Here is a 13,157-nt window from a genome sequence, read left to right on the forward strand (position 1 = left end):
CCAGACAAACACAATTCCGCAGGTATGTGAGCCCTCCCGGTTCACACGTTCTAATTGGTTCTTTTTGCACTTGCTGAAATGTGTGTTATTCTATAAGTGCTTAAGGCACTTTCACCTTAGTCCAGGGGCTGTTTTTCCATTCTAACTGCCTGCCATAGACAAGTGTAATGCAATACACATCTGTGCACTATATGGCACTGGTTCTTACTTATATAAAGACACCTTGGTTGATCTAGCCTATGTTACACATATTTATGGCAGACTAGAACTGAAGATCAGCTCATGGACTCATAGTCAAAGCACCTTAACATGGACTTATCAATAGATTAATACTTTTGAGTAATTGTAACAACCACTCAGGATGATTGTAAATGTCAAACAGTTTTAAATGCAAGTACATTCCTGGGTCATCCATTAATTTGTTTGCTCGAATCTTAATTTCAATACCATTTTAATAATGTAATGATGTAATTAGTCATCTGGGAAACAGGCAGGGGCTTCAGATTTATTTTCAGCTCCTTTAGATAATTTTTTTTTAAACAAAGATTTATTTAGAAAACCACAGCTCACTGAGGTTCAGCCACATTTTTGCTGGGGCGCCCTCTTGGCCAAAGAAAGCAAAACAATAGCAAACAATATAGGTTTATATTTACAGCTCTGAATCTGTGGCAAGAGTACTGAACTAAACATGCTAATTCTAATACACTCTTCCATATGAACAATGGACGGATGGTTTCAAGAGGTATGTGTATCATACAGAAAGGTGATTCTGACAGGTACTTGACAGCTCTGTAGTGGGAGAAATGTCTATGGCTCAATAAACTGGAGCACATGTTCTGTATAAGCTAGTAAAATAAGCAGCAGTCACTCATTGAACAGTTTTAACCTGTTACCTGCCAGCATTAGATTTACTGAGTATTTTTTTTTTTAAGCTTTGACAAAACATGCCAAATGATGCAGTTTTTCTGGAAATCCAATAAGCCAAATATTGTCTTTTTCTAACAATAATAAGCATGTCAGTGATATTCATCCCCTGCTAAGTTGGTAAATACATCATTACAGTTGTTAGAAATTTGACAAAGAAGATTAACATGACTTACATCCATTGTATGCACATGTGCCGAGCAATGAGTACAAACAAATATCTGTAATGAGTAAGGATATTTTCAGAATAATGCACAAGTACATTTGCTATTAATTGGTATTCAGAGTAAAAACAAGTATGTTAAACAATGCATGCAGCCAGCTACTGGTTCCAATAGAGCAGGGACAACAGTCAAATCCCTGAAAAAGGAGGAGGGACCAGTGTTACATAGTCTCTAGCACAGGGGAACTAAGCATCTGTGTTTCATGGGGAGGAGGTCAGACAGACAGGATGTTCGGCTCAGAATCAAACCCTTTTCAGAGATTTATAGTTTTTTTTTTTTTTTTAGTATGAGTTGATATTGGGTCATTTATGGATTTCAGCCTTTTTCAAATTTAGTCCTTCAGTTTGTTCATGTGCTGAACTGTGCAACTAATTGTATTTTCATTTTTCAAATAAAAATAAACTAGTGTATCATTGTGACAAAGAGAGAGTGAATTCTTGTTTTAGATCTCCCTTCCGACCGGTGACGGTGCTGGGGAGGAGGAGCAGACATCCCCAGGAGAGGTGGAAGCCGGCCATCTTGGAAGGGGGGCGGGTCCACGGTGCGCAACGTCATCAACCCAGACGGGGAGCGCTGTGGCAATCGCGCATTGGTCAACGGCGGTTGCCCGCGCTGCCCAATGGGAGCGGGACGGAGCGTACAAAAGGGGGCGTGGCCTGGGGTTCTGTTCCTTCTGGCAAGGTATGGTGAGAGACAGAGAGAGAGAGAAAGAGAGAAAACAGTAACAACCCAAACGGAGTACAAATAAAGAGGGGAAAAGAAATAAGAAGGACGGTTGGTTGGCACAGAGGTTCCCTGTTAACCTCCTTGTTTTTATTTTACTCATTAGAGCACTAACGGGACGCTCTGGAGCGAGACGGGAGGAGCAAACCCGGAAGTGCTGCGCTGGTCCCGCCCTGTTTTACCTCAGGGGAAGGAGGAAGGACGGACGATTGTTTTGTTCGGTTATTTACCTTCCTCATTGTTAATTTGGTTCTTTTTGTAAAGTCCCCCCCCCCCCCCCGTGTTCCTTTGGTTTTGTGGTTGTCCATTATTATTTCTATTGTGGCCAAATAAAGCCGTGCAGCATTATAATTGAAAATCGGGACTGGTCTCTTTTATTTCCCTATCATCCACTCAGCTACCTGTCACACGTGGTGTCTTCGTGGGATGGACCCCGCTGCTTTATCGGCGATTCTGGAGGCGCTGGACAGCCGGAGGGAGGCTGAGGAACGGAGGAGGGAGGAGCGGTACACAGCCCTCATCGAAAGGGTTGGGATGGGAATGACGTCGGCGGCAACCGGCCCTGTGATGGTGACCCCGAAGGCCCGGGCTCAGAAGATGACGGCGGAGGATGACCCCGAAGCCTATCTCGTAGCCTTCGAATGGCTGGCTACCACCGCAGCATGGCCCCGGGAGTACTGGGCAAGCCAACTTGGCCCCTGCTTGATGGGAGAAGCGCAAGCAGCATACCGGGCCATGACTGATGAAGACGCCGGCCAGTACGAGTTAGTGAAGCAGGCTATGCTCCGCCGCCTTAATATCACGGGGGAGACCCACCGAGTCCGCTTCCAGGAGTTCCAGCGACCATCAAACACCCGGCCCAGGGTGGTGGCCCAAAGATTGTGCGACCACATGGCGCAATGGCTGAACCCCAGCCAGAAAACTGGGATCCAGATGGGGGAAGCCATTGTAATGGAACAATTTTGCCATGTGGTCGGGGCGGAGACGCAAGCGTGGATACGCCGGCACAATCCCACCACTCTGGAACAGGCCGTGGCCCTGGCGGAGAATTTTGAGGACTCCCTCGTGTCCGCCCGCACCACGTTGCTGGACTGCACCCCTCCCTCCTCTGCCAAAGGACCACCACAGAACCTCGCTCCCGGACCCCGACCCATCAAATCACCAGCCCCGTCGGGTCATCCAGCCCCCTTACCATGGAGGCAGAGGTTGGCCCCCAGCTGGGGTAGAATGGCTCCCCCTGCCCCGCTGACATACCAACAGCGGGACAGATACGTACCATCCTCACCCTCTGCCCCTCCAATCTGTTTCAGGTGCCAGCAGTCGGGACACATCGCGAGATACTGCCCGGCCGCTATGGAATGCGATGTGGCTGCGTGTCACCTGGCGTCTGAGACTGGTAAGAAATGGGGAAATGGTCGGGAGGGCCCGTGTATTGTTGATGTGGCGCTGGGGAATGTGAGTACCCACGCATTAGTGGACACAGGGTGTGAGCAAACTCTGATTCGAACAGCTTTCCTTGGCGGTATGTCGTGGCAGCCACAAGGCCAGGTGGCGATCTCCTGTATCCATGGGGATACGGCGACATACCCCACTCTAAAAGTATACTTATCGGTAGGTCCGATAAAGTGCCACCTAGTAGTGGGGGTGGCCGAGAAGTTACCACACCCAGTTATTCTGGGTCGAGACTGGCCACAATATAAGGATTTACTAAAAGTATTGGCAGCCTCGACCACACGTGTAAACACAGCAGATTCCCGAGGAAAGGAAGTAATTGGTACCGTTTTTCTTTTCCATGCCGAATTGTTTTCTCCCCTTTTCCATCCTAGGAAAACACGCAAGGAGAGACGGAAGGAAAAGTGGGAGGGCGCATCGATGAGACACGGCTGGGGACTGGCGGGGGAAGGTTCTGATGGTCCCAAACGCCAATCGAAGGGGGTGGGGACACAGTGTGACTGGGCGGGTGAGGTTACTGGACCCTCGAGGGCAGAGACTGCTCTAGCCCCCGTCGATATCCCGGATGTGTGGGCCTCAAGCGCGGACCTAGTGTGGGAGCAAAACAATGACCCCACACTGGTGCACGCTTGGGAACAGGTCCGGTCTATTGAGGGTAAGGATGTTTATGGCATTGGGACGCTGGTATATCCTCATTTCGTTGTAGAGGGGCACTTGCTATATAGAGTAAATCCAGCCCCGGGCACAGGACAGCCTGTCAAACAGTTGATGGTTCCCCCGTCCTGTCGACCAGAAGTCATGAGGCTGGCGCATGACATCCCCTTTGCAGGACATCTTGGTGTTGACAAAACGAGGGACAGGATACTGGCTCGATTTTATTGGGCAGGGCTCTACACCGAGGTGGAAAAATATGTAGCTACCTGCCCGGAATGTCAGAGAGTAGCGCCGGGTCGAGTGCGCCCCGCCCCTTTGGTCCCACTGCCCATTGTCTCCACTCCCTTTGAACGCGTTGCAATGGACATAGTTGGGCCAGTGCTGCCTTCTGATTCCGGGTACACACACATATTAGTAATGGTGGATTATGCGACGTGGTACCCGGAAGCAGTTCCGCTGCGGTCCACTAGTGCCACTGCAATTGCGAAAGAGTTGAGTCAGATTATGGCTAGAGTAGGGATCCCAAAAGAAATATTAACTGATCATGGAATGAACTTTTTATCGAAAACGCTACAGCAAGTGTATGAAATTCTAAAAATACGTCCCATCAGGACGTCGGTTTATCATCCCCAAACGGATGGACTGGTGGAACGTTTTAACCAAACTTTGAAGCAAATGTTGAGACGGTTTGTGAGTCAGGAGCAGAAACATTGGGCTACTCTTCTTCCTTATCTCCTCTTCGCAGTGAGAGAGGTACCTCAGAGCTCGACGGGATTTTCCCCCTTTGAGCTGCTGTATGGCCGGCAGCCACGGGGCATCCTCGACCTGTTGAGAGAAGGTTGGGAAGAACACAAGGGCTCCTCTAAAAATGTAGTGCAGCATGTGCTCCTACTGCGGGATCGCCTCGATTTAATTGGTCGATTGGCTCAAGACAATCTTAGATCGGCTCAACGTCGGCAACAGCAGCATTACAATACTAATGCACGAATTCGAACTTTTCGGCCAGGAGATAAAGTAATGCTGCTTCTCCCGTCATTGGAGTCAAAACTGTGCGCTAAATGGCAGGGGCCATGTGAGGTGATACGGGCTGTAGGATTAGTGAATTATGAAATTAGACAGCCCGATCGCCGAAATAAAACAGAAATTTATCACGTCAATTTATTAAAGCCCTGGAAGGCAAGGGAGGTCTTATTCATAGCCCCAGGCGAGATGGAGGATGACTTTGGACCCTGTATAGAGGCCCCTAGCCCCAGCCAGATTTCAATGGGGGGACAGTTACTTCCGGATCAGCAAGTAGAATTGCGTAAGTTAATCGGGAAATTTGGGAATGTGTTTTATGATGTGCCCGGCAGAACTAACCTTACCAAATATGCTGTTATTACTCCGCCAGGTGTCACTGTTCGGGAGAGGCCCTACCGGATCCCCGAAAGCCGGCGGAGTGGCGTCCAGAACGAGGTGAGGGCGATGCTTGAACTTGGGGTCATTGAACCTTCCAGAAGCGAGTGGTGCAGTCCCATTGTGATAGTGGCCAAAAAGGACGGCACTAATCGCTTCTGTGTTGATTTTCGAAAGGTCAGTGCTATCGCCAAGTTCGACGCCTACCCCATGCCTCGGATCGACGAACTCCTCGACCGACTGGGAACGGCCAGGTTCATCTCAACTCTGGACCTGACGAAGGGATATTGGCAGATCCCTTTGACTCGTAATTCATGTGAAAAAACTGCATTTTCAACTCCGGATGGTCTGTTCCATTTTAAAACCATGCCGTTTGGGCTACATGGTGCGCCCGCCGCCTTTCAGAGACTGATGGATGAGGTGTTACATCCCCATCGTCAGTATGCAGCAGTGTATATTGACGATGTGGTTATATATAGCTCCACCTGGAGAGAGCATGTAATTCGACTTGAAGCCGTCCTTCAGTCTCTAAGGGCTGCCAGGCTAACAGCTAACCTGAGGAAATGTACGTTTGCTAAATTAGAAACACAGTATTTAGGATTTATCATGGGGAATGGACGGGTGAAACCCGTAGCCACCAAAGTCCAGGCTTTGGTGGATGCGGCTATCCCCAAAACCAAGTCCCAGGTGAGGTCACTATTGGGATTGGCTGGTTATTACCGCCGCTTTATCCCCGAGTATGCCACCGTGGTCAATCCCCTGGTAGAGCTCACTAAGAAATGTGCGCCAAATTTAATCAAGTAGTCAGAAGAGTGTCATGGGGCGTTTGAGACCATTAAACAAAAACTGTGCCAGGCTCCTGCGCTAATAGCACCAGACTTTAGCAAGAGATTCCTCCTCCATACTGACGCGTCAGAGGTCAGTTTGGGGGGCGGTCTTGTCCCAGAAAGTTAACGGGGTGGAGCACCCCATTCTGTATATCAGCAAAAAAATGCTTCCTCGGGAGCGCAACTATTCGGTTGTGGAGAAGGAGTGTTTAGCCATTAAATGGGCGACTCACTCCCTTAGATATTACTTGCTGGGACATTCATTTGATCTGGTCACAGACCACACCCCACTCAGATGGTTAAGCACTATGAAGGATAGCAATGCTCGAATAACTCGGTGGTATTTGGCATTGCAGCCTTATATGTATCATATGGTGCATCGTGCGGGGAAAGATCACCAAAATGCGGATTATTTTTCCCGGGAGAGGGGAGTAATGGGAATGGTAGGTTTGGCCGAATATTTATCTATTAAATATTAATTTAACAATAATTTAATATCAATTGCATATCTATTTAATATTAATTTAACATTAATTTAATATGCAATTGCATAGCTATTTGATGTTCATTTATGCCACGCAATATAAAGTGTTACCAAAACATTTGATCACACAAGCTATTGTCTGTTTTCCATTAGTTTTTAAGTAGACATTGTTTTGTGGTAAATATATGTTCTTCAAGTTGTATGTGTGTTTGGGCACTTTTGAGGTTGCAGGTTCAATGTTATTGAAAAATAATATTTTATTGTAAAGCACCTGTCTATCACAATAAATACCAAGAATTCCTAAATAAAACTCAAATAATACTTGTCTTGCAGATTTGTTGTCTTCTCTGGTTGAGCTCATCATACTTTACTATGTACTGTATGCAAGTACCCCCTAACCACAATAATCCCCAAAATACCTTGTAAATAAATGTTAATAAATAAATACATCTTGCATTTTTGCCATCTGTTCTAGATAGGAACATGTTGACCTGTTTCTATCCAGTTTTAAATAACTTTAGCATAACAGAGGCAGAAGTGTTAAAGGGACTAGGAGCTCTTAAAATAAACAAATCCCCTGGGCCGGATGAGATCCTCCCAATAGAAACGAAAGAAGTTATTTAAGAAATGAAAGAAGTTATTTATAAACCGCTAACCAAGATCATGCAACAGTCTCTTGACACAGGGGTTGAACCGACAGACTGGAAAATTACAAATCCACAAAAAGGAAGACAAAACCGAACCAGGTAACTACAGACCAATAAGCCAGACTTCTATTATATGTAAACTTATGGAAACTATAATAAGATCCCAAATGGAAAATTACCTATATGGTAACAATATCCTGGGAGACAGTCAGCATGGTTTTAGGAAAGGGAGATCATGTCTAAATAACCTGCCTGATTTTTTTGAGGATGCAACATCGACAATGGATAATTGCAAAGCATACGACATGGTTTATTTAGATTTCCAGAAAGCTTTTGACAAAGTCCCATATAAAAGATTAATTCTCAAACTGAACGCAGTAGGGATTCAAGGAAATGCATGCACATGGATTAGGGAGTGCTTAACATGTAGAAAACAGAAAGTACTGATTAGAGGAGAAACCTCAAAATGGAGCGAGGTAACCAGTGGTGTACCACAGGGATCAGTATTAGGTCCTCTGCTATTCCTAATCTACATTAACGATTTAGATTCTGGTATAGTAAGCAAACTTGTTAAATTTGCAGACGACACAAAATAGGAGGAGTGGCACACTGTTGCAGCAGCAAAGGTCATTCAAAATGATCTAGACAGCATTCAGAACTTGGCAGACACATAGCAAATGACATTTAATAGAGAAAAGTGTAAAGTACTGCACGCAGGCAATAAAAATGTGCATTATAAATATCATATGGGAGATACTGAAATTGAAGAAGGAATCTGAAAAAGACCTAGGAGTTTATGTTGACTCAGAAATGTCTTCATCTAGACAATGTGGGGAAGGTATAAAAAAGGCCAACAAGATGCTCGGATATATTGTGTGAAGTGTTGAATTTAAATCAAGGGAAGTAATGTTAAAACTTTACAATGCATTAGTAAGACCCCACCTAGAATATTGTGTTCAGTTCTGGTCACCTCGTCACAAAAAGGATATTGCTGCTCTAGAAAGAGTGCAAAGAAGAGCGACCAGAATTATCCAGGGTTTAAAAGGCATGTTGTATGCAGACAGACTAAAATAATTTAATCTATTCAGTCTTGAACAAAGAAGACTACGCGGTGATCTGATTCAAAATCCTAAAAGGTATAGACAATGTCGACCCAGGGGACTTTTTTGACCTGAAAAAAGAAACAAGGACCAGGGGTCACAAATGGAGATTAGATAAAGGGGCATTCAGAACAGAAAATAGGAGGCACTTTTTTACACAGAGAATTGTGAGGGTCTGGAACCAACTCCCCAGTAATGTTGTTGAAGCTGACACCCTGGGATCCTTCAAGAAGCTGCTTGATGAGATTCTGGGATCAATAAGCTACTAACAACCAAACGAGCAAGATGGGCTAAATGGCCTCCTCTCGTTTGTAAACTTTCTTATGTTCTTAAGTGGTCTCGACTTCAACTGTGTACATTAATAATTACCCAGTCACAGACATCCCTTATATTTTGATAATAAATAATAATGTCTTGCTCAACAAGAATTAAAATGACAGATTAGGACCTCAAACAATAAATATAATTGGTAAATTAAAATTTAAATGCTGTATGGTCACTTTCTGAGTGAAAATCAGGGCTAGAAATTGATTTTTACATTGCTTCCAGTGACGTTATTAAATCTGTGTACGAGTATTGGTTTTGCCTCCATATACCCACAGACTGTAATACTATAAATTACTGTTCTGTAACAAGTAGCTTTCAAGTTAAGGTGGGAGAAAGCAGTAACTATAGAATTATGTAACTCGAAAACTACTTGCATTTACTTACTCTCCTGAGCTTTTCACTAGTCAAAGTACAGTTACACTGCACTGATGAGCCCCAAACAGGGCGAAACATGTCTGCAGTTACTGTACTTTGACTTTTAAAATGCTGTGAATGTAGAAGCCTTTTGGTGACTGTAACAGGACCAGGGGCCATTTACATGAAAAGGGGGCAGGACAAAGCCCTGCAGTAATATGTATTTGTTTATTTTAGAATGGGGTACCCTTCTGCCCCTGTGTATTGTTTTGTGTTTGTATTTTGCTTTATTTATTTGTATATAAAGGACAGCGAATATCCAAGTGTGTTATTATTGTTTGTGATTTAAAATGTACTATTTATTATTTAAAGAAAATAATAAACCTCGATATAGAAGGCTAATTTTTCCTGCCCTTTACAGTATTTGGGGGTGGTATTAAGCGCATGCCCTGACATTGATGGTGTGTGATTTAACTCTGATTCTCTGTGCAATGGGGCAGTTTATGTTGACTCAGAAATGTCTTCATCTAGACAATGTGGGGAAGGTATAAAAAAGGCCAACAAGATGCTCGGATATATTGTGTGAAGTGTTGAATTTAAATCAAGGGAAGTAATGTTAAAACTTTACAATGCATTAGTAAGACCCCACCTAGAATATTGTGTTCAGTTCTGGTCACCTCGTCACAAAAAGGATATTGCTGCTCTAGAAAGAGTGCAAAGAAGAGCGACCAGAATTATCCAGGGTTTAAAAGGCATGTTGTATGCAGACAGACTAAAATAATTTAATCTATTCAGTCTTGAACAAAGAAGACTACGCGGTGATCTGATTCAAAATCCTAAAAGGTATAGACAATGTCGACCCAGGGGACTTTTTTGACCTGAAAAAAGAAACAAGGACCAGGGGTCACAAATGGAGATTAGATAAAGGGGCATTCAGAACAGAAAATAGGAGGCACTTTTTTACACAGAGAATTGTGAGGGTCTGGAACCAACTCCCCAGTAATGTTGTTGAAGCTGACACCCTGGGATCCTTCAAGAAGCTGCTTGATGAGATTCTGGGATCAATAAGCTACTAACAACCAAACGAGCAAGATGGGCTAAATGGCCTCCTCTCGTTTGTAAACTTTCTTATGTTCTTAAGTGGTCTCGACTTCAACTGTGTACATTAATAATTACCCAGTCACAGACATCCCTTATATTTTGATAATAAATAATAATGTCTTGCTCAACAAGAATTAAAATGACAGATTAGGACCTCAAACAATAAATATAATTGGTAAATTAAAATTTAAATGCTGTATGGTCACTTTCTGAGTGAAAATCAGGGCTAGAAATTGATTTTTACATTGCTTCCAGTGACGTTATTAAATCTGTGTACGAGTATTGGTTTTGCCTCCATATACCCACAGACTGTAATACTATAAATTACTGTTCTGTAACAAGTAGCTTTCAAGTTAAGGTGGGAGAAAGCAGTAACTATAGAATTATGTAACTCGAAAACTACTTGCATTTACTTACTCTCCTGAGCTTTTCACTAGTCAAAGTACAGTTACACTGCACTGATGAGCCCCAAACAGGGCGAAACATGTCTGCAGTTACTGTACTTTGACTTTTAAAATGCTGTGAATGTAGAAGCCTTTTGGTGACTGTAACAGGACCAGGGGCCATTTACATGAAAAGGGGGCAGGACAAAGCCCTGCAGTAATATGTATTTGTTTATTTTAGAATGGGGTACCCTTCTGCCCCTGTGTATTGTTTTGTGTTTGTATTTTGCTTTATTTATTTGTATATAAAGGACAGCGAATATCCAAGTGTGTTATTATTGTTTGTGATTTAAAATGTACTATTTATTATTTAAAGAAAATAATAAACCTCGATATAGAAGGCTAATTTTTCCTGCCCTTTACAGTATTTGGGGGTGGTATTAAGCGCATGCCCTGACATTGATGGTGTGTGATTTAACTCTGATTCTCTGTTCAATGGGGCAGTGTTCTCTGGACAAAGGTGGACAATGTTCGTTAACTCAGACTGCAGCATGGTGCATACTGGATTCAAACTAAGTGTTAATGTACAGGTATACTGTATTTAATGGCTGAATCAAATACTGCAATAGATGGGGCTTTATGAACGAAGATACCCAGCACTGGTAGTTGATTGCTTATTCTTTCTTGTCTCTTTGCTCTGCATGTTTTGATATAGGGTATCATAGTTATTTTGAACAAGTGGGGAAGCCATGAGATTTTCATGGATATGTATTTTTGTAAAGGGGAGTGGTTATGTATGGGGACAAACTCTTCATGGGCAAAATACTGAAATATTGTAATTACACGCTCACTTACCCAGCATTTCATGGATCTGTCACTCAACTCTCCTTCCCTTATTAGATGAGAAATATTTGGGGGAGGGGGAATTATTTACGGTCAATAGGGTATTCACTATTGGCTTTTTCAGTAAGAGTTAAGTAACATCCTGATTACCCATAATATATAAGAACATAAGAAAGTTTACAAACGAGAGGAGGCCATTCAGCCCATCTTGCTTGATTGGTTGTTAGTAGCTTATTGATCCCAGAATCTCATCAAGCAGCTTCATGAAGGATCCCAGGGTTGACATTGTCAATACCTTTTAGAATTTTGAATGCTTGAATCAGATCATCGCATAGTCTTCTTTGTTCAAGACTGAATAGATTTATTTCTTTTAGCCTGTCTGCATACAACATGCCTTTTAAACCCAGGATAATTCTGGTCAGGGTAAGTCACTATATATACGGTATATATAGTGACTTATGGCTCCTGATTCTGGACAGATGGTTAGACGGACATACAGACAGCCCTATTTTACCTCCATGTTCTAATTCAATCAATACCCTGTACTAAAGGACACCCTCTACAAGTTTCATGACCATCAGATTGGTAGTTTTCTGGATGTATGTAGAAACATAAGTGTGACAGACAGGCAAATGCCATAATTTGCTCTACAGAAGGTCCATCGCAAGTTTCATGACTAATGGATGAGTGGTTCTTTAAATATATGCAAAACTCTAAAGCAAGGGTACTCAATTATTTTAGTGAAGGTCCAAAATTCTTGGTTACAGCAAGGTCGAAGTCCGGAGCACATTTTCACTCCCATCCCCATACCAACAAACAAACACAGAAGTTACACAAATATAGTTTTACACATGTTGTTGGTTTGAGAGTTCTTCACTAGGTTTAAATGGGTTTTTGGGGGAATCAAAACTCTGTCTCATTTTTACTAGTCTGCCTTCTTTGCTGATTTGTTACTGCAGGAGTTCTTTCCCTGCCATAACCATAGAATTGTATAACTGTTGTATTCTTATGTGTCTGTGTTAGCAGTGCCAAACATTGTGTTTCACTATTGCAAAAACAAAGAAAATTGTAGCAAACAAAACTGAAGCACACGAAGAAAAAAAAAACTGAACTGAAAAATCACTGTGCTTTCTCTTTCAAGTAAATTAAAAATAAAAACACCCTACAAATAATAAAAAACACAGTAATTTTACTTTCAGTAAATTTAAAAGAGACGCAAATATTTGCATCAGTCAGAACAAAATGCTGATATTAATATTAATATTGTTCGTCTTGGAGGACGAATATCCACACACATCTTGTGATCTGCAGATATTTAAGACAGGAAACACTTTAACTGCATGTGTTGTAAGCCTGACTTGGATCGCAGAATTTGACAGTTTTAATCGCCAGCATACTCATTGCTAAGTTTTGCACACATAGCACATTTTGAGGATGGTGGAATGATAAGATATCTGTCGTGGCCGGGTTCTGTCCGTTACACTACCATTTGCTTGCAAAGTGAAGTTTCGTACACACGAGTAGAAAAGTACGGTACCATATTGTGTGCTTTCCCTGAGACAGGAGTACCAATAGTAACACAAATACGCATTGACTCGTATGTGTTTTTAAAAAGAGCATTATATTATTTTACCGGTAAAAAACTGTAATCAGCTTGGAAAAGCTACTTAACAAAAATGGGCTTTGTAGCATTGGTACTTGTCATTGTTTCCTTGGTCT

The 13,157-nt window shown here is 42.8% G+C and overlaps 1 protein-coding gene across 1 annotated transcript; it reads left to right on the top strand.

Moving 5' to 3' along the window:
• The first annotated feature begins 1,483 nt into the window (after window positions 1-1,483).
• LOC131697382 (uncharacterized) lies at window positions 1,484-4,765 on the top strand. The gene is made up of 4 exons (XM_058985554.1): window positions 1,484-1,829; window positions 1,978-3,400; window positions 3,698-3,892; window positions 4,723-4,765. Exons 2-4 carry the CDS (start codon window positions 2,298-2,300, stop codon window positions 4,763-4,765), a joined length of 1,341 nt encoding a protein of 446 aa, XP_058841537.1. The 5' UTR covers window positions 1,484-1,829; window positions 1,978-2,297.
• Window positions 4,766-13,157: the final 8,392 nt, after the last annotated feature.

Source organism: Acipenser ruthenus, chromosome 2 (assembly GCF_902713425.1).
Source record: "Acipenser ruthenus chromosome 2, fAciRut3.2 maternal haplotype, whole genome shotgun sequence".
Lineage (NCBI taxonomy): Eukaryota > Metazoa > Chordata > Actinopteri > Acipenseriformes > Acipenseridae > Acipenser > Acipenser ruthenus.

Bases quoted from the DNA above. Each gene is read 5' to 3' on its own strand.
- LOC131697382 (XM_058985554.1), top strand. From the start codon at position 2,298: ATGGACCCCGCTGCTTTATCGGCGATTCTGGAGGCGCTGGACAGCCGG. The intron at 3,401-3,697 runs GTGGCAGCCACA...TTTCCATCCTAG, and splicing joins GCTTTCCTTGGCGGTATGTC to GAAAACACGCAAGGAGAGAC. The intron at 3,893-4,722 runs GTGGGCCTCAAG...TCCTCTTCGCAG, and splicing joins CCCGTCGATATCCCGGATGT to TGAGAGAGGTACCTCAGAGC.